Source organism: Callorhinus ursinus, unplaced genomic scaffold (genome assembly GCF_003265705.2).
Source record: "Callorhinus ursinus isolate GAN/ISIS: 27379988/994484 unplaced genomic scaffold, GSC_fseal_2.0 scaffold25, whole genome shotgun sequence".
NCBI lineage: Eukaryota > Metazoa > Chordata > Mammalia > Carnivora > Otariidae > Callorhinus > Callorhinus ursinus.
Window position 1 is genome coordinate 17,897,376 of NW_027397087.1, and position 27,776 is coordinate 17,925,151.

At 40.0% G+C, this 27,776-nt stretch overlaps 1 protein-coding gene across 1 annotated transcript in view; it reads left to right on the plus strand.

Moving 5' to 3' along the window:
* Positions 1–27,776, plus strand: part of TMOD3 (tropomodulin 3) — an 87,413-nt gene that overhangs the window by 22,157 nt on the left and 37,480 nt on the right. Inside the window, exons 2-3 of the mRNA XM_025884131.2 lie at positions 9,429–9,628; positions 15,093–15,249. Of these exons, the coding sequence (XP_025739916.2) occupies positions 9,503–9,628; positions 15,093–15,249 (283 nt within the window). The 5' untranslated portion in view covers positions 9,429–9,502. The remainder of the gene's footprint in view (positions 1–9,428; positions 9,629–15,092; positions 15,250–27,776) is intronic.

Genomic DNA, 27,776 nt, shown 5'->3' on the forward strand with positions numbered 1-27,776 from the left:
TGGGTGTGCGTGTGTGTGTGTGTGTGTGTGTGTGTGTGTGTGTGTGTTTAAAAAGGCAAATTTGGGGGACATCTGGCTGGCTCAGTTGGGAGAATATGGGACTCTTGATTTTGGGGTCATGAGTTTGAGCTCCATGTTGGATGTAGAGACTACTTAAATAAATACAACTTTAAAAAAAAAAAAAGGCAAATTTTGAAGAACCTAGGCCTAGCAATTTAACATGAAAAACTTAAGAATATGGAGTGAGCCATATTAATCGAGGTTGTTAAGTTTCCTATTAATGTTTAGTGTAAAAAAGAAAGAAGCATTTCTTGATTTTTCTTCTTTTTTCAGTTTTTTTTTTTTTTAAGATTTTATTTATTTGAGAGAGAGCACAAGCAGGGAGAGCAGGAGAGGGAGAAGCAGGCTCCCCCCTGAGCAGGGAGCCTGATGCGGGGCGCAATCCCGGGAACCTGACTGAGCCACCCATGCACCTGGACTCCAGGTTAACCTATATGGCTTTTGTAAATTTACTGTTAGCATTGAAATTAATTATATTGGCTATTTTTTTATTACTTAGCATGTGCCACAGTCTGCTCTGTTGAGGATGCAGGAGTGAAGAAAACAAAGTCTTTGCTTGAATATAACTTAGATTTTAGTGACAGGATACAGACATTGATTCAATAAATATGTAATGTCAGGTAATATAGAGGGAAATACGGGGTAAGAAGATGTTTTCTCGTGCAGCACTGGGGGGGCCTGTGGGGTTCATTTTTTATATATAATAAACAGAAAACTTCTCTAATTAGTTGACATTTAAGCAGAGACCTTAAGGAAGTGAGGGAGCAGGTTATTTAGGTGTGTTAGGGAAGAGTGTGTTAGGCAGGAGGAACATTAAGTGCAAAGGCCCTAAGGCGGCAAGCATGTGCCCAGTTTGTTGGAGGAAAAGCAAAAACATCATGTGCGGTAAGCAAGGGGTAGAATGGTTGGAAATGAGTTGGGGCTTGCAGGGAGATCATGTAGGGCCTTGTGGACCATTTGGCTTTTATTCTCATTTAGATGAGATGCCATTAGAAGATTGTGAGCCGTAGAATTAATGCGATCTGACTAGTTATCACACAAAAACCTGTGCATGAATGTTTACTGACACTTTATTTGTAATAGTCAAGAACTGGAATCATCCCTGATGGTTTTCAACATCCAAATGGTTAAACTATAGTACGTACATACCATGGAATACAATAAAAAGGAATGAACTATTGATAGAGCAACTTGAATGAATGTCTAGAGATTTGTGTTTAATGATGTCAGTTCTTAAAGTTGCATATTATATGATCCTATATATATATAACACTTTTGAAACAAAATTTTAGAAATAGAAGCAGATCAGTAGTTGGCCAGGGGTTAGAGAAGGAGGCAGGTGTGGTTATAAAAGGGTAACACGAGGACTTCTTGTGTGGAAACTATTCAGTATCTTGACTGTGGTGGTGGATATACAAACCTACAAGGTGATAGCATTGTATGGACCTCTCCTCCTCCACAAACACAGATGAGTACCTGTAAAACTGGGGGCATCAAAGTAAGATCAGCAGACTGTATAAATGTCAGTATGGTGGTGTACTGTAGTTTTGCAAAATGTTACCACTTGCAGGGGGTACTGGACAGTGTACAGGGATCCCTCTGTATTATGACTTACATGTGAATCTATAATTATCACAATAAAAACTTCAGTTAAAAAGAACAAGATGGTTCTGGCACCTTTGCAGGAGATAGACTATAACCCGTACAGGCATTAGAGTGGGAATGTAGTCCCCAGGTCGGAGGCTATCACAAAGGCACGTCAGGAATGAGGACTTGAGCCAGTGGAAGCAGTGGAGGTGGTGTGAGGTGACGTTTGCAAGTTAGAGCCACAGGATTTGCTTGATGGATCAGATGTAAGAGTGTGAGAGTAGTCAAAGTGAACTCCAAGATTTTTGGCCCAGCCAACTAGAAGAATGGAGTTGCCATTTATTAAAAGGTAAAAAATATAGTTAAAGCAGGTATAGGGAAGAAAATTAGAAATATTTCTAACTCTGGCATTCAGGAGAGAGGTCCAGATTGAAGATACAAATCCAAGAACTGTCAGTGTCTGAATCACATGGGCAGTGAGTAGAGAAAGAAGCTGTCTGAAGAACTAAGTCCTGGGGATCCTCCCACATTTGAAGATAGAAAAGATGAGCAGGAACCAGTAGAGGAGAATGAGATGGGACAACCAAAGAGGTAAAGGGCGACCAAGAAAGAATAGTGTCCCCGGGGCATGTCCCCATTCCTTTTATCCTTTATCCCCAGGACAAAAGGAATGATCTGTGGTCAGATGGTATAGGTCGCATAAGATGAGGGGTAAGAACTGACACTTGGATTTGGCATTGTGCAGATTATTATTGCTAATCAGATCAGTTGGGGTAGAGTGAATGCTGAGGACAAAAGCTAGATTGAAGAAGGTTTAAGAGGGAGAGGGCTAGGGATCCTGAATTTTTCTTTCAAGGAGTTGGGTTTTTCTTTTTTTTTTAAGATTTTATTTATTTATTAGAGAGAGGGACAGAGAGAAAGCATGAATGAGGGGAGGGGCAGAGGGAATAGCAGACTCCCCACTGAGCAGGGAGCCCAACGCAGAGTTAGACGCCAGGACCCTGGGATCATAACCTGAGCTGAAGGCAGACACTTAAACCTACTGAGCCCCCAGGTGCCCTAAGGAGTTTTCTGTAAAGAGGAACCAAGAAGTAAGGTAGTATCTGGAGGGGGATATGAAGTCAAAGGAAAGTTTGTTTTTGATTTGGGGAATATATTACAGTCTATGCTCATGGGCATGATCCAGTAAAGAAGGGTCACAATTACTGGAGCAATCATGTATAAAGGAGAAGGTGCAATGTGGTCACAAGAGGTGAGATTGGCTTTAGATAAAACTATGGAGGGGCGCCTGGATGGCTCAGTTGTTAAGCGTCTGCCTTCAGCTCAGGTCATGGTCCCAGGGTCCTGGGATTGAGCCCCATGTCGGGCTCCTTACTCAGCGGGGAGCCTGCTTCTCCCTCTCCCTCTGTTCCTCCCCCTGCTTGTGCTCTCTCTCTCTTTCTCTGACAAATAAATAAATAAAATCTTAAAAAAGGGCAAAAAGGAAGGTAGAGTATAGGAGTATATAGATGTAGGTAGGCTGGTAAGTGTAGCAGTGGGAGCTTAGATGTCTGTCCTTTTATGATTATTTCTACAGTCTCAGTGAAATACTAGGATTAGGTCTTTGTGTGAGAGCGAGCAATAAGAAATATTAAAGGTTTGAGGGAGAAAAAGAGACAAAATAGTCATATAAGAGTGGGAGAATGACTGGACTAGGGACATGCCATAGGATTACTAGGCAGTATTCTTTATAAATTTTAAATATGGCTGCTCAGTGTGTGTGTTTTTCTCCCACTTGATCTGCCACCCTGTGCAGGGGAGGAGTAGGAAGAGAGTTTTAACCAGGGTTGGGGTTTGCCAGTGGAGTTCAGAGACAGAGAGGATCAAAGTTGTTGAGAGTAGTGGATGGTACTATTATTGGTAATGATAAGGATTAGGTTACAACCATGGAATTGTGGGACTGAGGTAGGGCGGAGGACTGAACCATCAGAAGAGAGGTCACAGACTAGGTGTTGGAAGGGTAGCTGTGCAGATCTTAAAATCACTATGATTTCTGGGTGCCAAATTCATGACCATCTCTTCTTTAGCAGTTTGACTCTAAGCATGGAAAATATTGAAATGACTATTTTGGGTTTTTTGTTTAAGATTTTATTTATTTATTTGAGAGAGAGAGAGAACACAAGTGGAGGGGAGGGGCAGAGGGAAAGAGAGAAGCAGACTCTCTGCTGAGCAGGGAGCCTGATGTAGGGTTTGATCCCAGGACCCCCAGCCACTTAGGTGCCCCTAATGGAAAATATTGGAAAGAAAATAAATTAGAAAGAGTAATTGGGTAACATTTTTAAAAAATCATGACAAATTATTTGCTTGTTTCACTTTTTAGATTTAGCTCTTTGCAAAAGATGATACCAGAAATGGTATTAACAAACATGTGCCTTAGTTTAGCATAAAAATGTATTAAAGGCCATAGCCAGCCATTGTTGTATTTAGTAATTTGCAGTTGGTTTGTTTGTTTAGTTCATTGGTTTATTATTATTCAAAAATTGGTCCAAAAATTTGTTCAATGGTAGTCATATTAGAACAGTTCACAGTGTGGATCTCAAAAGCCATTATGAAAATACTAACCAAGAAACTTTTTTTAAAACCAGACTGAGAAATAGAGGTGCTGTAGGGCCATATTAAGCTCTCAGAAAATATAGGTATGAAACAAAAAAATAATACTAAATACTAACTGAAATTAACGTAGGACTCATCCCTTAGTGCATCTTTTGTATCCCTTAGTGCATCTTTTGTTCTTACCCTTAGAACCAATCTGTGCCCAAGTCCTTTTAGCTTTGCTTCCAAAATATGTCACACATTTATCCACTTCTCTCCATCTCCACAGCTATAACCCTACAGCTGTTGTTTACCACCTAGATAGCAGAGTCCTAGACTGGGAGAGCTGGTAGGGACCTTTTGGTCCTGGCTCAAAAGTCAGAACAGTCTTTCTGAACCACTTACAGTAACCTTCCCGGCCTTCATCTCCCCCATAGCAAACTGTCCTGGGGTTTTTCCTCTAGTATTTATTGCTATCTGATATTATCTTGTTCCTTTGTCTGTCATTTTTTGTCTGTATGCCACCTTCAAAATAAATTAGAGCAAGGAACTTTTCTGTGTTGTATACTGTATATGCCTGTTGTCTGGAACAAGTCAATTCCTCGTACAGAGGATGCTCAAAAATATTTGTTGAATGAACAGCACATATATTGGAAAACAAATATTCATCTGGGATCTTGAGAGAAAACTTTGATATGGTAGGTCAGCTTGGTTCAGTACCCAGGGGTCCTAGGAGAAGCCAGTGAGGAAAAGACAGACAGTCTTGAGCCTAGTAGGCTGAAGAGTGAGGCTTGGTGCCTCCTGGGAAGGAAACTCATTTCTTTACCCAAAAGAAAATCAAATTTTCATCAGGGTTTATATTTAATTCCAGAGCTCTGATGACTGACAATCAGATGTGTTCTGTTTTAACTGGGGAATATTAGACAGTGGAGAACTCTGAATATCAAGCCAAAATGGGTTGACACTGAGGGAAGAGAAGAGGAGTAATGCAGAGGCTGCACAGGATTAACAGAAGTATCAAAGACTAATTATCAGTGCTTTTTTAATTGCGATAAGGAGAGTAGAGTTAGGGAGCAAGAGGGCCACTAGATATCTGGCGAGGAAGAGGGAACTACCAAAAAAGGGAAAGGGAGACGATATATGATCCAATTCAGTCAAATTTGGCTTAATTACCTACTATCAGGTACTGTCCCTGGTGATGGCAACCCAGAAGGAATGAGATAATAGGAGGGAATGTCTGCTCTTCAGGGGCTTACAGTGTCTAGCAAGGAAGACAGACGAATGAGGACTTCTAATACAGTGTTACTGTTGGTTTGACATGAGATAGGTATCTTTAGGAGTTGCTGGCCAGCCAGTCCATGCTTAGGATTTCACATGGTGGTCCTCAGCTTTACTTTTATAGAGACCTGATCTCAGCACCAGTAGGTACCTAATATCTTAAAAGTACATTGGTACATAAGCCAAAATACCAGTTTAGTAATTTACAGTGAGGAAAGCTGTGTGAATAGCCAAGTTTTAATGAGAAGATTACTTGGTGATCATGGAGAAGAATAAAGGGAAGTAATTGGGTGATGTAAATGTCAAATGACATCAGGCTTTGGTTGCCTGATGCTGCTTCTCCTTACCAGCACTGTAATTGCAATGGGAGTGAGCCAGTCACATCTGCTGGTCAGGACACCGTGCCTCCCTTGTGCTTAATGAACATGGCCAGATCTTGCTTGATGACCCCCATTTTCTTACACCTGCATGCTTACTGACTTCTTTAGTTATGTTACCACCATTCAGTAGTAAATTATTCTATCTGCTTCTTTGGGAAACCCATCTCTTACCATTGTTGATAAATATCAGTTATACCCTTAAGTTTTGAAGATACTTAGGTATATAATCTGTGGTTAAAATGGAGGCATATACAAGGATAATGGCAACATAGATAAGGAACCATTAAGACCAACAATTAGCTAACAGCTAACCTGTTAGCAAGGATGAGCAACATGAATTGTCATGCACTGAATTTTCTAGGAATGTAAATTGATAGAACCACTTTGAAAATAGTTTAACATTACCTAGCAAAGTTGAGTATTACCATATCCTTTCCCCAGCCATTCCATTCCTAGGTTTCAATAACTTGGAGAAACTCTTGCGCATGTATACCAGGAAATAGGTAACAAGATTGTTTATAGCAGAAAAACAGAGGGGAAAGACTACAGGTTCAGTCAAGTGTTCATTTATACAATGAAATACTATACAAAAATGAAAGAAGTACAGCTTTAAGCATGAACTCAAAACAATGTTGAGTGAAAAGAGCAAGTCACCAAAAGATATATGCTATGGGAGTCCATTTGTATAAAGTGCAAAAAAAAAAAGAACAAACCTAAATCTGTTAAGGACATGTACATGTAATGTAAAACTGTAGAGAAAGCAAGAGAATGGTTAATTCAAAATACAGTCCAGTAGCTACTTCACTGGGGGAAGGAGATGCAACTGGAAAGGGGAACATGTGAGTCCTTGCAATTTTCTCTTTCTGAAGCTGGACAATGCATTCGTGGGTGTTCATTTTATTATTCTATAAGCCATACTATAAACAATCTTTATGTGACAGAGTTTACTCTGAGATAAAGAGCAATCTGTTGGAGGAAGCTATTTAGTCAATTCCAAGGACTGTTGTGTTCCAAACCTATAGAACCTGGGTGACACAACATTGCCTTAGCCTCTAATATCTCAGTCCTGTCATATTGTCCATTATAGTGCCTTACTGGTAGGATGACTATTGAATTTATGGCCTATACTGGAACACTTTTGAGAGTGAAGGGAGAGGATGCTCAAAATAATTAGTATTTTTTTAGAAATATTTATTGACTAAGAGATTGGCTTTATTATATACTGTAAATCTCAAAAATAAGTTCTATCCAACCACATTAAAAACTTTTTTATAATGACTGCCTAAGTATTAAAAAACAGCATATGCTAAATAATTACTCTTGGTATGTGTTCATATACTTTTATCAATTTCTTACCCTAATCTGTCTCAAATACCATGTCATTGGCATTTTTATGAAAGGACTGTTTTTTCCAAATATTCCTAATTTTTATTTTCCCCCCTAAAATTGCCTGCTACTTTCTTTAAAATTGCATTTGATGGTTAATATATTTGAAAGTGTTTATACCTTCTATTGAATCTTCTCTGCAGAGTGTATCATTTTTTATTTTTTTTAAAGGTTTTATTTATTTGAGAGAGAGCATGAGAGGGAGGACGGTGAGAGGGAGAAGCAGACTCCCTGCTGAGCAGGGAGCCCGATGTGGGACTTGATCCCGGGACTCCAGGATCATGACCTGAGCCGAAGGCAGTCGCTTAACCAACTGAGCCACCCAGGCGCCCCAGAGTGTATTATTTTTAATTGAGAAAATATACTCTGAAGATACTTCGTAAGCTTAAGTATCTTAAAAGTTGGAAGTGTCAAGTGGAGATTTACCAAACTTAGTAAAGACAACAATGATAGTAATTTGTTCCAAAAAAAAAACCCAAAACCCTGTGGGGCGCCTGGGTGGCTCAGTCGTTAAGCATCTGCCTTCAGCTCAGATCATGATCCCAGGGTCCTGGGATCGAGCCCCGCATTGGGCTCCCTTCTCCGCGGGAAGCCTGCTTCTCCTTCTCCCACTCCCCCTGCTTGTGTTCCCTCTCTCAATGTGTCTCTCTCTGTCAAATAAATAACTAATATCTTTAAAAAACAAAACAAACAAACAAAAAAAACCCTGAAAAAATCCAGGGTAATTGCTAAACCAGGTGAGATGCCAAGTAGAGCAGATGGAAGCCAGACCTGTCTCAGGCAGTTACACAAAATGCCTGCAGTTTAACATCTGCATCAGTATAGTTCTGTTAATTTGTTTGTTATTGGACCCAGGTGGCTGCTAGTCAGGTCAGGAGCTGACAGACCCCTGTGGTGAACCTTCCTTTATTCTTAGGAGATGAAAACACGTAAAAGGATCCATAAACTGTTACTGGTTTGAGGAGGAAAATATATTTGTCTAAATATTAAGTTGGAAAAACTTGGGAGAAAGGAGTAGTAAAGATAATCTATCCAGACTTTGAAATACTGGGTGTTTTGCAGCCAAGAAAAATTGAGCCAAATCACTAAGTCTAAGGATTATTTCTTGTTCCCATTAGGAACATTTTATGAAACATATGATCCACGTTTACGGCTAGAACTTACAGAAATACTTTATTTTTACTTCACACGTTTTGTGGGATTTATTCGAACTATCTTTTCCTTTGGAACAGTTCTGCTGGACCTGGGAAGAGGCTGCTTGTTGAGCTTTACTTCATTTAGGAAAGATTCACACGGTGAAGAAAGGGCAAAGGTCTTTTCCTATAATGAGACCCTTGTGACCACCCTTGCCAATCAGTGGGTGACATATCCCAGCGTGGTTTGGAGTATTTTATGGAAACATTTTCAAAACGCTGCATTTTTTTCCTTTAAAAACACCTTTCCAAAAAATTTTTTGATGTACCTTTTCAAAACCAATTTTTTTTTCCAGCGGCAACTGGCCACTCCTCACTGGGGGAGTATATTAATATCCACCCTTATTGAATCAGAAAATAATGTTCTACACAATTTACAGTAAAACAAATGTGTCTTAAACATAATGTGCTTAAGCAAAGTACTCTGGGAGCAATAATTTGAAAGTCACTGATGGGAAAAATTTTATTGAGTTGAGTTCTTTCCTCCTAAAACTCAGTTATCAGAAATTCTAAATTCTACCAAATGGCTATTTTATAGATTGAATTTTATATTCTCTCCTCCCCCTATTTTTCCCCGTTGATTTTGTTTTTCATCAACAAAAAATAAAAGGTAAGGACATTGATCCATAGACAAGGGTAGTGTGTGATAGATGGCCAAAGAATATATGACAGCTGGAAATTACATTTCTTTTTTTTTTTTTTAAGATTTTATTTATTTATTTGACAGAGAGAGACACAGCGGGAGAGGGAACACAAGCAGGGGGAGTGGGAGAGGGAGAAGCAGGCTTCCCGCAGAGAAGGGAGCCCAATGCAGGGCTTGATCCCAGGACCCTGGGATCATGATCTGAGCCAGATGCTTAATGACTGAGCCACCCAGGCACCCCATGGAAATTACATTTCACTCAACCTAATAATAGATCTAAGTAGGTGGAGATGACTTAATATTTGAAATGTGTGTTTGTTCTTTCTATAGCTTTAAAAAAAAGTAGAAATCACTCCTGACTATACTGCATAGCAAAAATTAAGTGACTTCCTATACTGCAAATCATGGCACTACCATTCCGGAAGGACTTAGAAAAGTACAAGGACCTAGATGAAGATGAGCTCCTTGGGAATCTATCAGAAACAGAACTGAAACAACTGGAAACTGTTCTGGATGACCTTGACCCTGAGGTAGGTGGTAATGAAATAACTTTTCAAACCCTTTGAAATGAAGTAACTTCTTTTGAGCAGTTATCTTTCCCATGACTTTTCTCTGGCACTCCCTGCCCCTGCCATTCTCTCTTTATCCAAATGAACTTTTTGCCTCTTCTCAGTTCCCCCACTTCTGCCCCCATGGCTCCACTGACATGCCTGTTCTGAACTGTTTTCACCACACCCTTACTCTCAAATTTCTGAAGTATATCCTGTAAGAAATTTTTTCTCGGGCGCCTGGGTGGCTCAGTCAGTTAAGCGTATGCCTTCAGCTCAGGTCATGATCCCAGGGTCCTGGCATTGAGTTCCACATCAGGTTCCCTGCCCAGCAGAGAGTCTGCTTCTCCCTCCCCCTGCTCTTGTGCTCTCGCTTGCTCTCTCTCTCTCTCTCTCCCTCTCAAATAAAATTTAAAAAAAAATTTTTTTAAACTCTCTGGGCAGGGAGGAGCGTTTTTGGTATAATGAAGCTCTTTGATGTATGCCAACCTCTGTGTCTCTTCAGAGCCTCTGTACTATGATGGCCCTGTGTAGAGTGTCTCTAGAAGGTTCTTTGTGACCTTAAATCTAATTGTTACCTTTCTTAAACATGTTGACCAAATTGAGTAAGTTTCTAGTCATTAGTAGATTAGATCTAAGTACTCAGCAATACTGCAATCCATGTGGAGCAGACCTGAATATATGTATAAATGTTTTAATTTGCAGAGTGGGTGTTATTTGTCTTATAAATTACACAAGGCTAAGGTAGAGCCCCTTGACACGTTAATTGTTATTCCCTGGTAGGTGGGGGGGGAGGGAGTTAGTCACTGAAGGGAGAGAGCCCAAAGGTTATGGCTACTTAACCTGAAGGTAAGGGTTATTTGCTAGGCTTCTTTTTACTACGTGTTTCTTTATGTTGAGACATTGATTTTTAGTGCTTTTTAAGAATTGAGGTAGAGTTTGTTTTATAAAATTGTTCTTATTACTACAACACATTTATTTCTTGCTGGAATGTGTTTGAATTTTTATTGAGAATTATACTCCTTTTCTCAGCATTACTTCAGCACTTCAATAATGTGTCTATACCATAGATCAAAACCCTTAACTGTAATTGTTATCACAAGGAAAAGTTTGCGGTGCTCCTGAGTCTGGGGGATAACTCAGGATAACAGTACTGATCATGTCACAGCAATATCTTCTACAGGCAGTTCACCCCATTAGACCTGTTTGAATCAAGTGGTTGTAGAACTGCAGGAACGGAAGAGCTCATCTATCCCAGAGTTTCTTAACCTTGACACTTGACATTTGTGGCTGGATAGTTCTTTGTTATGGGGGTTATCCTGTGTGTTTAAGTTATTTAGTAGCATCCTGATCTCACTCACTATGTGCCAGTAGCACACCCCCCTGTTTAAAAATGGACGTGGGATTTTGTTTTAATTAGCGGTGGTAAGATTACAGACCTGGAGAAAGAGTTTAATACTTATGGTCCCCAAGAGCAGGAAGCACACAGGGCCCCCTGGGAAAGCACCTGGGTTGGTCAGGAAGCAGAAGAAGCAAGGAGCAAGTGTGGCCCAGAACCTTTCTTGTGGCTTATGAGGGAAGGAAGGGTTGGCAAGTTTGAGCAAGTTTAGGGTTAGATAATTTGAGTAATTTCAGTGGGCTTTGGGCCATAGGAGTAGTCTCCAGTTGTCCAGTTACCTGGTTCTGGGTGATTTAGGGTGTGTGTGGGGGGGGTGGAATATTGGCTTGGTGTGAGAGAGATAAAGGAAGTGGTTGGGGTTTGAGCTCTGGATTGGTTGGTTTTCATATGGAAAGCACATTGTTGGGTGGGGGTAGGGAGAGTTACTTGCTATCCCAGCAATTAGCCAGCCCCCTGGAGAGGTAGTTCTTTCTAACATTAGCAAGGCCCCCAGATGTCAAAGCATCATGAAATGCAAAAAATAAAAAACATGATTAATACTTCCTCTCCTTAGTTCTGACAACAAAAAATGTTTCCAGACATTGCCAGTTGTCCCCTATGGGAGCACCTCGTTTGAGAAACGTTGAGCTAACACTTGCCCTCTGTTTTACAGATAGAAAACAAAAGTTAGGTGACTTGCCTCAATTACTACCATTAGGGAAAGAACTGAGAGCGGATTCCTCACTGCCTTATTGCTCCCTGGCAAAGGCTAATGGTCTTTCTGTTCCCAATGCAGTGATGCCCCTATTAACGCATGCCCTATGCTATACGTGTAAAAGCTGATGGTTTCTATTTTTCTCGTTTGCAAAATCATGGCCTGCTTCTTGTATGGGGAGGCTTGAGTTCTAACTTCTGGATATATTTTGCCAGCTCCCCAACCTCAGATACTGTTAGTTGAGACTAGAAGAACAGTGATGTTTATTGACAGCATGCCACTTGTTGGGTAAAATTTCGGGGAAGAGTGCCAGTGAAAGATGAGGTGAGAAAAGAGAGCAAGGGTAGTAGCAGCTACTTCAGGCCGAGAAACAACTCTGTAACTTACAAAGTCTCAGAAGATAAGAGCAGATGGTTGTATATAGTTCCTTGTTATATTTTGGAGGGCTATTTTACTTTCCTTATGCTGCATTCAGTATATTTACTTGCCAACTTACTACTTTTCTCAGAACACCCATCTCTAAAGACAGCCAGCCAGCCTAGGCAAAAGCTGTTTTCATTTCCAAGGCTTGGAATATATCATTACAACAAAATTCTATGAAGGAAAAACATATACTTTTTAGTGGCAATCATTTTAATGAGATTTTACCTTTTTCTTAAGTAATTATGATCTATTAACTTGACTAAAGTATACTTCTGATAAAGCATGGTTGATGGGTTTATAGCCTCCAAAGCCAGTTTCCTCTCATTTATCTTGTGTTCAGAAACTATTTAAGGAGCCAGGATTCCAGCTGACATATCACTTAAAACTTACATGTTTCGGGGTGCCTGAGTGGCTCAGTTGGTTAAGTGTCTGCCTTCGGCTCAGGTCATGATCCCGGGGTCCTGGGATTGAGCCCCACATCGGGCTCCCTGCTCAGCGGGGAGCCTGCTTCTCCCTCTCCCACTCCCCCTGCTTGTGTTCCCTCTCTCGCTATCTCTCTGTGTCAAATAAATAAAATCTTAAAAAAAAAAAAAAACTTACATGTTTCACATGGGCTTGAGCATGCACGGGAATAGTGCAACTCCATCACTACCACCATGTAAGAGCAGTATGCATAATTGGTGGTGATGGAAAATAACTTTTATTAATTTGCCTTAATGAGCATTTTTCTTTAAAAGTATTTTCAGGGGTGCCTGGGTGGCTCAGTTGGTTGAGCACCTGCCTTTGGCTCGGGTCATGATCTTGGGGTCCTGGGATCGAGCCCTGCATCAGGCTTCCTGTTCAGTGGGGAGTCTGCTTCACCCTCTCCCTCTACCGCTCCCCCTGTTTGTGCTCTCTTTCTTTCTCTCAAATAAAATCTTTAAAAAAATAAAAGTATTCTCAAATCTTTATTCAATAAATATTTGGAGAGCAACCAATAGATTCTGGTGCTATGCGGGGCTTAGGAATACAAGAGGAAGCAAAACAAATGTGGTTTTTGCCCTCATGATGCAGGCTGGTAGGAGTGGGGAGAGGTAGGCATTAATCAAATAATCATGCCATATTAATATAAAAGCATATAATGGGAGGTCAGGAAAGGCTTCCCTTGGGGGAATGGAGTTGCAGTCTTAAAAATGAGTAGTAAGGGACACGTAGGTGGTTCAATTGGTTAAGCATCTGCCTTTGGCTCAGGTCATGATCCCGTGGTCCTGGGACAGCTTTGCGTCAGGCACCCTGCTCAGCGGGGAGTCTGCTTGTCCCTCTCCTCTTACCTTCCTGCTGGTGCTCTTGCTCTCTCAAATGAATAAATAAAAAATCTTTTTGAAAAATGGTGGACAGAGCATTCTAGAGAAGGCTTCTGGTAGAAAGAAGGTATGACAAGCACAGGGAGGAACAAAGGCTAGTGTGGCTAGAATGGGGAAGGTATATGAGGTGAGGCTAGAGTAACAGATCATGGAGTGGGAGTGAGGGATGAGGAGTATCAGCTGATCTAGGGAGACCAGTTGAAAGCTCAGGTAATATTCCATGCCAGCCTGATCATAGCTTGGACCAAAGTAATGGGTGTTAGAGATAGAGGGAAGTAAACAGATGAATGAGTTTTTTAGGAAGTAAAAATGGGTAGAACTTGATGGTTCATTGGGAGTGGATTTTTCATGTGTAGCTCTCTATTTCAAAGTTGGTAGGTAGAAATCTTGTTTCTTTATTATGTTCCCATACACAATTTTGTGTTATAAAAACATTTTTAGTGCAGGGAGAGAGGGAACACAAGCAGGGGGGGTGGGGGAGGGAGAAGCAGGCTTCCTGCGGAGCAGGGAGCCCAACGACTTGGGGCTTGATCCCAGGACCCTGGGATCATGACCTGAGCCACCCAGGCACCCCTTGAAGTGCTATATTTTCTAGTTATAAAATGTACATTCCCTATTATTATCTATATAAGATCTCCCTTTATAATGAAAATTGTAGCATCATGAGAATCAGCATTATTGCCAACTTTGGGATGTGTTGCAAAAGACTGGCCCTTTTGTGTGACTTCTCAGGCTGCCTTCCATTTCCAAAGCAAAGGAATATCTAGGAATAGTGAGACAAAGCAGTATCACCACTTTGCCTTTCAGTGAGCAAAAAGATGGAGTTCATGTGTTCTAGTCACTGCGTGTTATTCCTGGACTTAGTAAAAATTCAGAAAATTCTCTTGTAAGAGAAAACTCTAATCCATTGCCTTCCCTCCTTCCCCACTATTAGTCCCTCCAGGCACTCAGAAAGACTGTACCCACAGGGAAACCCAGGGATATAGCTCTTGCTGTGAGTACCCCGGCGGGCCTTGGTGCATGAGTAGCAGTGACAGTGGTTGCCGCGAATACATCCTAGTACTGATGTATGCATAAATGCATAAAGAAGTTGAACCTTTCACAGTGTGTTTAAACACAAACAAGTGAACATTAATGCCCTGATACCTTACTGTACAGCATACATGTTTTTGTATGAAAAAGTCTTTACCCCGAAATAGAAATCATTATGAAGGAATACAATGTATATATCATTTAAAATTCTTTTGTAGTAGGATTATTTTCTTTATATGCATATATGCTGAGCAGTTATTAATCATTAAGAAACGTTTTATTACCACCCAGGACATTTAAAAAGTAAAGGGTGTTTCCTTCTAGTAGAATACTTTCTGAAGAAAATGTGTATGTGCTTATTTTAATAATGTGATTGAATTGTACCCAATAAAGAAAAACTGTGTGTGGAACACTTTTGCATTGCTGCCCTAAAATCCTCTAATGAAGTGTTTAATGTCTGTATCACATTCTGGTCTATAATTTTTCTTAAGTCTGTGGAAGCATATAGTGTTGGCATTCTTGCGATCATAATGGCTGATTCATTCTCTTTGGCAGAATGCCCTTCTGCCTGCAGGGTTCCGGCAGAAGAACCAGACGTCAAAGTCCGCCACAGGGCCATTTGATAGAGAGCACCTCCTTTCATACCTGGAGAAGGAGGCACTGGAGCATAAGGACAGGGAAGACTATGTGCCCTACACTGGAGAAAAGAAAGGTAAACACAGAACTTTGAAGTCATTATTTGCTAGCACTTGATTTTTCTTTTTATAGGTAGGGTAGGTCTGGAGAAAAAGTATTTTTAGAGATGCATGATTAGTAGCCTTAAAGATGGAACACTGTTGACTTAAAAGCTTGTTAGGTAATTTGGCACTTCATTTGCATTTTTCATCTTCTTGGCCAATAAGTTCCTTTTTAATGATTTGTAAGTGAGGTTTTATAATACAGTGATTTTATGTAACACTCTAGTTCTCTACTCTAACAAATTTTAAAGTGTGTTGAGGTAAAATTTTAAATTCGTTAGTATATTTCGGAATGCAAATGTTGACAAAGCACTGCTGTGTTCTAACTCCTCTTTAAGGAGAAATGCCATAACACAATTCAGGCCAAATTTTCAAAGACCCTTTTTAAAGGATATCATACAGGGACACCTGGGTGGCTCAGATGGTTAGGTGTCTGCCTTCTGCTCAGGTCATGATCTCAGGGTCCTGGGATCAAGCCCTGCATTGGGCTCCCTGCTCGGCGGGAAGCCTGCTTCTCCCTCTCCCTCTGCTGCTCCCCCTGCTTATACTCTCTGACTCTCTCTGTCGAATAAATAAATAAAATCTTTAAAAAAAAAAATAAAGGATATCCTACAGCCTTCCTTAGTAATTCATAGCTATAATCGTCAATGCTTCATAACTATTATTTTCCAGAAAGTTTTCTAGTCCAGGTCCCTCCAACTGCAGAGTGGGACCTCAGGTAAATTGAGTGGAGACTGTGTACAGCTATATATCTTAAAGTTCTCTATATAACCAACGTGAAGTAGGTTAAGTTTCTCAGCTTTCAGTCCAGGTCGGCCTGAGAAGCCACAGTGTACTTGCGCTCTTGCTGAGGGTATAGAACCCTGGGGGATGGTGGCATCAATTGCAAGATCTGAAGATGAGCTCTTCCAGGCACTTAGTAATCCAGACAGGAAGAACGGTGAGAGCATAGTGCTTTCTCCAAGTTAGGCTTTAGCTTTTTACTTAGGAAGGAAACCCTTCTCAAGAATTTGGCCATGGCTCCATCACGTGGCTACCCCTTAGTGGCAAGGGAGGCTGGAAAATTCATTTTAGCATTCTAGTCTCTGTAATAGCAGAAGGCTAGCAGATGACTTTTGAGTAGGTAATTCATGAGGTCTACATTAAGCCTTTTAAAAAATTATCTGTCATCCCCAACTCCTCTGCTGTTTCACTAGACCTCACATTCCCCTCTACTCTAGTTCAGCATCACTACCGTACTTACTTGTATTAGAGTTCCCTAGAGAAACAGAAACAGAACCAAAAGGCGTGTGTGTTGAGGAGCGGGTGAGATTTATTGTAAGGAATTGGCTCATGTGATTATGGAGGCTTATTAAGTCCAAAATCTGTAGGTTGGGCCAGCAGGCTGGAGAACTAGAGAGGAGTTGCAGTTCAAGTCCAAAGGCAGTCTGCCAGCAGAATTCCTTCTTACTCAGAGGAGATCAGTCTTTGTTCTTTTAAGGCCTTCAGCTGATTGGATGAGGCCCACCACATATTGCTTTACTCAGAGTCCACTGATTTAAATGTCAGTCTCATCTAAAAAACACCTTCCCAGAAACACCCAGAATAATATTTGACCAATTATCTGGGCACGATGCCCAGCCAAATTGGCTCATAAAGTTAACCATGATACTACTGTTCAAGATGGGAATGTCTTATCCCTCAGATGTTTAGGGCCAGAAAAAGGATTGAAAACCAGTGCATAGTTCTGACGTGTGGGGAATCACATAGTTGAGCAAAAGCATCAGTTCCTTTGTGTTTCTCATAGAAACAACTACTGGTTATGTTTTCATCTGAACAGCCATACCTGTGTTGTTACACAGTGTTTATAGCTTCAGTCCTATTTATAGAGGAAAACATAATTTTATGAGAATAAATATTGATCACCTTTAACTATTGTGTGTGTTTCAAGTAAACTCGAGGTATTATTAGGAAGAAGAATGGAGGTAGAAGCAGAGGGAGAGGTGTGAGAAAAAGAGATGGCAGAAAAAAATGTGGAATTTGAGGACAAGAAGAGAAAATAAGAGATGTGAAAGAGCCGAGATTGTCCTGAGCTGCCCCACGGAGCTTCCCAGTATGCTCGTTTCATAATCTCCAGTTGCCTAGGGAAAGATCTTGGTGGATTAGAGGAAGTAGGAAAGGAGGTAGAGAAGAATTGTGGAAAACAAGCAAATATCAGAGGGGAGAAATTACAGGGGCGAGGAATATGAGGGACAAGGAAAAAAAACACTCTCTTCAATTGGAGTGTAATAACTTTTGTTTCCTTTTATAACTTTTTTAAATTTTATCTTATTTCTTAGACTTTGGATGGGTATGAAATAAATATTTGAGTTAAGCAGGTAATTTTGCATTCATAATCGGTGGGGTTTTTTTTTTTTGAAGATTTTATTTTTGAGAGAGAGAGTGCGCGCCTGTCGCACTCCTGTGTGTGCTCGCACATGTGGGGGAGAGGGAGGATTTCAAGCAGACTCCCCACTCGCTCAGAATCCGAGGCAGGGCTTGATCTCATGACCCTGAGATCATGACCTGAGCCAAAATCAAGAGTCAGACACCTAACCAGCTGAGCCACCCAGGTGCCCCTTAGTGGTTTTCTTTTTATAGTACATTCAGTATTTCGGGGGCACCTGGGTGGCTCATTCTGTTAAACGTCTGACTTCGGCTCGTGTCATGATCTCAGGGTCCTGGTGCAGCAGGGGGCCTGCTTGTCCCTCTGTCCTTACCTCTGCTCATGCTTGCTCTCTCTCTCTCTCTCTCTTTCTGATAAATAAAATCTTAAAAAAAATACATTCAGTATTTTTACCATTTCTTCTAGCTATGTATGTTTGTTAAATACTATTTATCGGCAACTATGATGTAGTGACTAAGACTATGGCATTTTTAAAAATAATGAACTTTTTATGGAAGCATAACATGCTTATAGAAAATGCACAAATCAGAAGGATACAGCTCAGTGGACTGCATAGTGAGTACAGCCATGTAGTCACTACCGGCTTCTTCCTACTCACTTTTCCCTTCTCAGAGGTAACCACCATCCTAACTTCTAATACAGTAAATTAGTTCTGCCTATTTTGAAATTTCTGTAAAAGGAATCATACAGTCTGAGTATCTTTTGCCTGCTATCAGCCATACATCTGATGGAAGCAAATACTACCTCCCTAGATGGGGTGGGTCAAGCCATAAAAGCCACGTTACAGTGCCTGAGACCCAAAGAGGCACAAATTCATCTTCAACAGTTGGGAAACTGTGGTTGTAGAGCTCTACTTTGAAATAGAGCTAAAAGCCAGCTCTCGTCTTCTCAAATCCATCCTAGGCTCTCAGCCTTAAATCAGTTAGCTTTGTTTATCCTTTGTCACTAATAAGCCTTCCTTTCTTTGGGTTTCATCCTCAAGATCTTGATCACATTCTGGAAGATCCTGAGAATAATTCACCCACAGTTTATTAGCATACCTCCCAGTTGAGCTAACTGTGAATCCCCTCCTTAGCTCTGAAAATCCCAAAGCTTGTTTTTTTTAAATGCCACTCCTATGACTTTTTTACCCTGAACACCTGCATTGGGCCCCAAATTTCTTAACTTATTACATAGGAGATAGACTTTCAGATTGAGGATGCCTTCTAGGCAGTAGAGGGTTCTAGTTCTTTGTGGAAAAAAAAAAAAAAGTTTGCAAACCTGTTAAGAAACAAAAGTATCTACTTTTTTGGTATGCTTGGACTAGTTAGAACATATAAAATGTGCCATTAGTTTCTAAACTTTTTTTTGTCACACTAGGATGACGTGTTGCAGAGTTGAGTACCACTGACAGCATTAGCTTTCTGTGCCAGGGCATGTTATAGCGGTGTCACTTAACTCCAGGTTGTATGCCAAAATCACATGGTGATCTCACATTGTAAATTATTGTCAAAGATTGAACAGATAACTACTCAATTTTTTGTGTTTTCTTTTTTAAGTAGGCTACACACCCAGCACAGAGCCCAACGTGGGGCTTGAACTCATGACTCTGAGATCAAGACCTGAGCTGACATCAAGAGTCGGACACTTAACCGACTGAGCCACCCAGGTGCCCCATCAAATTTTTTTTTTTTAAGCCAGAAATTGGGAACCACTAAAACAATTATCCAGTCATTGAAGTTGACTACTTTCTCATATTCTGAGACTAATTAAATGATTAATTATACTTGTTGTTCACTTAAAGACACACCCTCTTTGTGGAGCTAAAATTACACAGGATTGGTATGACAGAAGGGAATCCACATAAAACTGAAAATTGGGACATTTTGGGATTTTTCTCTTTTGACCATGAACAAGAACTATATACTCATGCCAAATTTTGTCTTCCTAGATCATCTCAAAATGTTTTAAAAAGACATAACAGACTAAAAAGGACGCTCGAGAGTTGTTATATATAGATAAACTAGTAATTTCATTTTGTGATTTGTGAAATGATTATGATTGTATATTTTACAGAATTGAAAGTGTATGTCAACATCTGAGAAGGAAGAATTAATCCTAATTAAGTGAAATTCAAGGCATTATGTCTTAGGTCCATTTGGGGAACATTTTGTCCAACACTAGTAAATGTTCTGCTTTTAATACTGTAGTTTTATTAACAGCAAAAAGAAGGTATTAGGCAGCTGGTAAGGCACAGCTGATAAAAGATGTATTAAAGATAGTTTTTAAGTGCATCATTTACAGTAGAATTCACAGGATATATCTGTTAAGTTCATCAAAATCTAATAAGCTCATGCTAGGTATGATATGGTATCAAGAATCTTGGCAAGTGTTAAAAAGGTCTTTATTAGGAGTGTACTATTTTCTAAATGTTGAGAAACTAAGTGTGTAAGAAAATTAAAACAGTGTAATTCCAATATGTATATCCCCGTTACTTGAAAATAAAATATTAAAATGGGAGCTTTTTACCTCTTTTTCCTTGAAATTCTACAAAATAATGTAACTGCAGTAGAGACCAAGACAAAGGTGAAGGAGAGCATTCATCCAGTTCTTTCTCCCTCTTGAGAATGGTGACGTGCCGAGTGCTGACTGTATAGCTGATGATTATTTCCCTATCATATTTTTACACATCTTGAATATTCTGTCTCCAGGATAGATAAGGCATAGATCCTTGCCATGAATTTGACACTTGGAGAAATAATTTGCCCTAGTCTTTAATATTTCTTACTGACTCTCATTTTGCTTTTCTTTGCCAGGAGTCTTCCTCTGCATTTCTAATACCACCCTTCGTCCTTAACCTAGCCTAAGTGTTTCCCTAGAGTGTCCCTTATTTCACACATGGACCAGAGCCATCCATCCTGCATGCACCTGGTACACTATACTCAGGTGCACCAGAGAGTTCTTTTGAGCCACTGACTCACCCACATGGGGCTCCTCCCTTCCTTACCAAGCCTCCTCCTCTTCCTGTTGGCCCTCAGGGGAGAGTCATCTGTGCTTTTTTTTTTTTTTTCTTCCCCCCCCTTCCCCTCCCTGAGAAAGGATTGCCCTTGGGTTTCTTTCCCACAAATCCCATAGGCCCTGCCTTACCCTACTTATTACTAAAGGTGAATTTAACCAGATTGTTTTAAATTAAAAACTTCTCATACAATCTCCAAGTTAATTATTCACAATTACATTAGCTTTCCAGAAAACTTATTGTAGTCACTCTTCTATTAAAAGAAGCTTCCCTTACCTTGCTGAGTACATGATTTCTTTGGAGAAAAGGCAGCCCTCATCCCTTAGTAAACCAGAAAGGTCATGATTATAACCTGCCTAAATCAACAGGATTATGTAACTGCCAGTGGGCAGTTGGTTTCCACTAAATTCAAGATGCAGATGGGCTCTTATTTTTGTATTCATGTCTTATGAGTCTAAATGTCTCTTTTTTGTTTTGTTTTACAAGTTTGGTTTTAAGATAGATTTGAATTCACAACAGGTCTTACACACAATGATTTCAATCCATCGGGCACTCTGGAACACAATGTGGAGGCTTAACAAGTATGTGATGACTTCTTAATAGTCCAAGGGGATAAAGACCTTTTTCAAATATGGAAAGAAATTGGTCTTTCTGCAGTATTAACCCCTAAAAGCTATTCTCCTTTATAGACAACGATATTGTCAGTTTCAGACACTTTTACTTTATAAAGAACTCCCAGAGGAAGAAATTTCTGGAGGTTTTCCCAGATATACACAGCTACATTTTGTTGTGCTTACAGCATGACTGTAAAACCTCATAAATCACAGGTGGAGGGAACTCAGAAGGGTCTTGCCCCAGTAGTGGAGCAAACTATGGCACATCCAGATCCAGATTCTTATGATCAAGGGGCTTCATAATTACCTCCTGTTTTCAATTCCAGTTCAGGTCCTGACTCTTCTTTTGAAGCTTCTTCCACAGGCCCCTTCTGAGTTTACTCTCCATATACTCTTCGAGGTCAGTCAAATTCATAACCATTCCTGTAACAGGATCAATCTCTCCATGCACCGTCACCACAACTTTATAATTGTGCCCATGGCCATTTAGATTGTTGCATTTCCCAAACAGTTTCAAGTTTTCTTCATTACTCAGAAATTTGCTGTGGAGTCGGTGGGTCGCGCTGAAGGAGACGAGGCAGGACACTCGCGCCCGGGGGTGACTGCCGTCATGCTCATCTCCTCGCCTCCTGGCTTAGCTGGCAGTGGGAGTCTAAATGTCTCTTATATGGACCTCTAAAAAGTGGTTTTCTCTGGCACCGAAGCTGGTATTTGAAATGGGCTGCTTAAGTTAGTAATGCAGGTGCTGGTGTCTCCTTTTGAGACTCGTCACTGCGTCTTTTGAACAATTCACTTATTACTCCTTTGGGGTACGGAGTTAGCCAGATGAATCGTTCATCACTCACTTTAAGACCTCGTTTTATGAGAAACTTTCCCTGGATAACCATATCCAGTGAATGAATATTCCTTTCCCGCCAACATTTTTGTATGTAATTTACATGGTATTGAATACTAGTGTTAATTGTTCTAGAATCATATACTATGAGGCTCTGTTAGTAGTTTCTGTTTGTTTAGGATTGGTAAGTCCTCTTGATGAATTGACCATTTGTTGTTATAAAGTGATCTTCTTTACCCCTGATAAAATATTCTTCACTCTGAAATCTGCACTAATATTAATACAGCCAATCGTTTCCTTAGCGCTAGGATGGTATGTCTTTTCTCTTGTCCCATCAGTTCTTTGTTCTCTTTTCACTCCTTTTTTTTTTTTTTTCATATCTTCCATGTCTCTACTTAACTTTTTGGACCCATGGAATATAATTATAACTTTTAATATCCTTACCTGCTAATTTTACATCTGCCATTGCTCAGTTATGATGGATTATTTTTTCTTCCTTATGGATTGAATTTTCCTGCTGCTTACCATACTGATCATTCTTTTTTTTTTTAATTCAGACATGAATTTTAACTTGTTGGGTGCTGGATATTTTGGTATCCCTGTAAATATTCTTGAGTTTCATCCTGGGACATGATTAAGTTACTTGGAAACAGTTTGATTTTTAGGGTCTTGTTTTTAAGATTTGCTCAGTGGGACCGGAGCAGTTGTTCGTTCTAGAGCTAATTTTTTTCTCCACTACTGGGGCAAGACCCTTCTGAGTTCCCTCCACCTGTGATTTATGAGGTTTTACAGTCTGTCTGCTGGGAACAGGTCTTCGTCCCAGCCCTGCATGAGCACAGGCACTATTATCTGGCATCTTCCCAGGTGTGTTTTCCTTGGCACCACGTAGTTCTTCACACATGCAGTCTGCTGAGGATGGAAAGGCAGCCCTCTGCAGATCTCCAGATTTCCATCTCTGCAACTCTTTCCTTTCTGGTATTCTGTCTTGCAGATGTCAGCTGCTTTGGTCTTGCTGTCAGCTCTGTCTCCTCAGTTCAGAACAGTCCCCAGGCCCTGCCTGGGTTCCTGCTCCCTTGTGCTGCAGCTGGACACTTTCTCTAGGCAGGAAGCTGAGCGGTCAGAGGGCTCACTTTGTTTCTCATCTCTCAGGGATCACTGTCCTTAGTTGCCTGATGATTATTAGTGTCTTGAAAACTTCTTTTATATATTTTGTCCATTTTGGGGTTTCAGGCATGTGGGTAAATCCTGTCTTTATTATTTCACTTTGGCCAGAAGTCTCCAGAATCCTCTCTCCCTGAAGTTAAGATTTCTTATTTTCCTTACAGTGTTTTTCTAGCTCATTATCTAGTATATACAAACTCACTAAGCATTTGTTGAATAAATGAGCATTTATTGGTGATCATACTGCAGTATTAAGCAGCTATCGTGTCACTGGGTGAAAACAAAAATGCCTTTCCAAGATCCCTTCATTCTTTAGTTTGGTTGATTGGAGGTTGGTGTGCATCTGGTCAAAAGGCATATCCCAAAGCCCCTTGCAGATTAAAGTGGCCTCATTGCCTTGTTTCTGTTTTGGAACAGGTAGCTTATAAACCAACAAACAGCAAAATTAGCTAGGGCCTTTCACCTCTCTAGAAATGAAATAAATAAGAGCCATCTCTGTTTCTTGTTATTACACCTTTTATATGCTCAGCAAGGATGGAAGCTATGACTAAGATAACTTTTTAACATTTGTGGTAGCTATAACTTGATATAGCAAAAGAGATGAGGACTAGTGAAGAAAGGGTCTGGCAATAAAATTGTTAACATGGTTAACAGTATCTCTTACTGATTTTGTGACAATAACAAGGGTCTTGGCAAGATTTTCCTTTTTTTTTTCCCCTCCTCTTGGCACAAACAGTTTGGCTCAGTGCCATGCATTTAAATTGCTATTATATGAATTCTTATCTTGGTTTCTTTTATTTCCTTAACTGTCGTTGGTAGTTGCGTAAACATTACTGAATTATTTTAACATTCTTAGCAACCAAGAGCCATAGCCCTGTTTTTGTTTGTTTTGTTCCATTTGGGGGGTGAGGGAATGTCCTATCATACTTGTCTGATTTTTTTCCTGATCCTAGTCATTGTTTATTTTCTTATTTTGCTTCAATATAAAGAATTGTAATTTCAGTTTTTAAAAAATTCCAGTTTGGGACTTTGCTGTGTTAAACAAGGAAATTAGTCATTTAGATTGAATGCTGGTCTACTGAAGGACAAAAACGAACAGTTATTTCCTCAGACGTTATGTTATTTCAAATAAATCTGTATATTAAAAGTTATAAGTCAGGGCTTTTTGACCATATTTCAAGGAGAGGGAAAGTAAAATTACATTAGACCAGGATAACTCATCCTAGTCTTTTCAGAACTCTAATCATAGAGATTAGTGGTTATCAATTTCAGTAGGTAATTATCAGAATCATCTAGGGAGCTTTTTCAAAAATAATCCATGCCTAGCCTATTTTCATTCCCTGAGTGTAAGAACTACTGATAAAGATAGTTGGGACTATATGGTTTTTAGTCTTCTTGATTTGTTAGTTTGTTTTGGAAAACTCCATCTCTGTCTCTGTCACACACACATAATGCAAGAAATTCCAGGGGAAATAAGAATAAAGAATTAATGCGTATCTGTTATGTTTATTATATACCAATTCCTTTATATATGTTAAATCATTTTACGAGAATGAGATGGAGATTTCTTTAAAGAAATAATCCATGTTTTGAAAAAACACCAAAGAATCAAAATGATAATAAAGTAGAATACTAATAAGCTTAATAGTTTTATGTAAAAGCAGTATCAGATCTGTTGTGCATTTTCTTACTGTCTGCAAAAACACCACCATACAAAACAGCTCTACATCTAACAGAAGCCTAACACTTCACTCCTCCTGCAAGATATTGAGAACCAAGCTGACCATTATAAAGATCTATTATATTTTGTCAATGTCTCATAGTCATTAAAATTTTTAGCTTAAATCTAACTGATAAAAGACTGAATTGGGACACATGTTTAGAAAGGCATTTTCTGTTATATGGAATCAATCCACCGGTTTGCTAATGATGTATTTCTCAGAAAATAGCTGATTTTGGTTAAGAAGCACAAACCTGGGGCGCCTGGGTGGCTCAGTCGTTAAGCGGCTGCCTTCGGTTCAGGTCATGATCCCAGGGTCCTGGGATCGAGTCCCGCATCGGGCTCCCTGCTCCGCGGGAGACCTGCTTCTCCCTCTCCCACTCCCCTTGCTTGTGTTCCTGCTCTCGCTATCTCTCTCTCTGTCAAATAAATAAAATCTTTAAAAAAAAAAAAAGGGAAGCACAAACCTGCTCTCTTACTCAATATGTCTCAGAAAATTATCTTTTTTCTTTACATTTTAGGGGTGAATATAAATTTACTTGGGAAGACAGAAAGCCTGTATTTAACATATCAGCCCCTTAGTGGTTTTTTAAAAATCTTTCTTAAGATGCAATCCACAGGGGCACCTGGGTGGCTCAGTCGTTAAGCATCTGCCTTCGGCTCAGGTCATGATCCCGGGGTCCTGGGATCGAGCCCCGTGTCGGGCTCCCTGCTACGCGGGAAGCCTGCTTCTCCCTCTCCACTCCCCCTGCTTGTGTCCCCTCTCTCGCTGTGTCTCTCTCTGTCAAATAAATAAATAAATAAAATCTTTAAAAAAAAAAAAGATACAATCCACATCATGAAATCACCTGCCTGGAGTATACAATTTAGTGGTTTTTAGTATATTTGCAGAGTTGTGCAACTGTCACCACAGTCTTCAGGTTAGAACATTTTCATCACCCAAAAAGAAATCATACACCTACCCATTAGCAGTCAATTGCCATTCCTCACTCTATTCCCAGCCCTAAGAAACAACTAATCTACTTTCTCTCTCTCTAAATTTGCCTATCTGGACATTTTGTAGAAATAGAATCATACAATATATATTTATGATGGGCTTCTTTCACTTAGCAGAATATTTTGGGATTTCATCCCTGTTGTAACATGTATCAATGCTTCATTTCTTTTTATGGCTGAATCATGTGTCATTGGATATACCACATTTTATCCTTTCATCAGCTGATGGACATTTGGATTGTTTCACTTTTTAGCTATTATGAATAATGCTGCTGTGAATATTTGTGTACAAGTTGTGTAGACACAAGTTTTCATTTCTCTTAGGTGTATGCCTAGGAGTGGAATTACTGGGTCATATGGTAACTATGTTTCACAGTTTGAAGAACTGCCAAACTGTTTTCCAAAGTGGCTGCACCATTTTATATTCCCACCAGCAATATATTAGGGTTCCAGTTTCTCCACATCCTTGTCAACACTTGTCTGTCCTTTTGATTATAGTCATCCTAGTAGGTGTGAAATGATAATGTGTTGTGGTTTTGATTTGCATTTCCCCAGTGACTATGATAGTGAGCATTTTTTTCACGTGTTATTAGACATCTGTGTATCATCTTTGGAGAAATGTCTCTTCAAATCTTTTGCCCATTTTTAAACTAGGCTTTTAAAAATTACTTTGCTAGGTCCCTCGAGGCAAGGGAAACAAAAGCAAAAATAAACTCTTGGGACACATCAAAATAAAAAGCTTCTGCACAGCAAAGGAAACAATCAACAAAACTGAAAGGCAACCTACTGAACAGAAGATATTTGCAAATGACATATCTGATGAAGGGTTAGTATCCAAAATATATAAAGAACTCAAACATCTCCGTACCCCAAAACCAAAGAATCAATTAAAAAATGGGCAGAAGACATGAACAGACATTTCTCCAGAGAAGACATTCAGATGGCCAACAGACACATGAAAACATGCTCATCAGCACTTCATCATCAGAGAAGTGCAAGTCAAAACTACAATGAAGGGTGCCTGGGTGGCTCAGATGGTTACGCATCTGCCTTCGGCTCAGGTCATGATCCCGGGATCCTGGGATCGAGTCCCGCATCGGGCTCCCTGCTCCTTGGGAGCCTGCTTCTCCCTCTGCTTCTCTCTCTCTCTCTCTCCGTCTCTCATGAATAAATAAATAAAATCTTTAAAAAAAAAAAAAAACTACAATGAAATATCACTCATACCTATCAGCATGGCTAAAATCAAAAACAAGAAACAACAGGTGTTGGGAGAGAATGTGGAGAAAAAGGAACCCTCTTGCACTGTTGGTGGGAATGCAAACTGGTGCAACCACAGTGGAAAACAATATGGAGGTTCCTCAAAAAGTTAAAAATAGAGGGGCGCCTGGGTGGCTCAGTTGGTTAAGCATCTGCCTTTAGCTCAGATCATGATCCCAGGGTGCTGGGATCGAGCCCCACATTGGGCTTCCTTCTCAGCAGGGACCCTGCTTCTCCCTTTCCCCTGCTTGTACTCTCTCTCAAATAAATAAAATCTTAAAAAAAAAAAAAGTTAAAAATTGAACTACCCTACAATCCAGCAATCACACAAGACTACAAAAACACTAATTCAAAGGGATACATGCACCCTTATGTTTATAGCAGCACTATTTACAATAGCCCAAGTGTTCATCAATAGATGAATGGATAAAGATGTCACACACACACACACACACACACACACACACACACACACACACACACACACACACACACACAC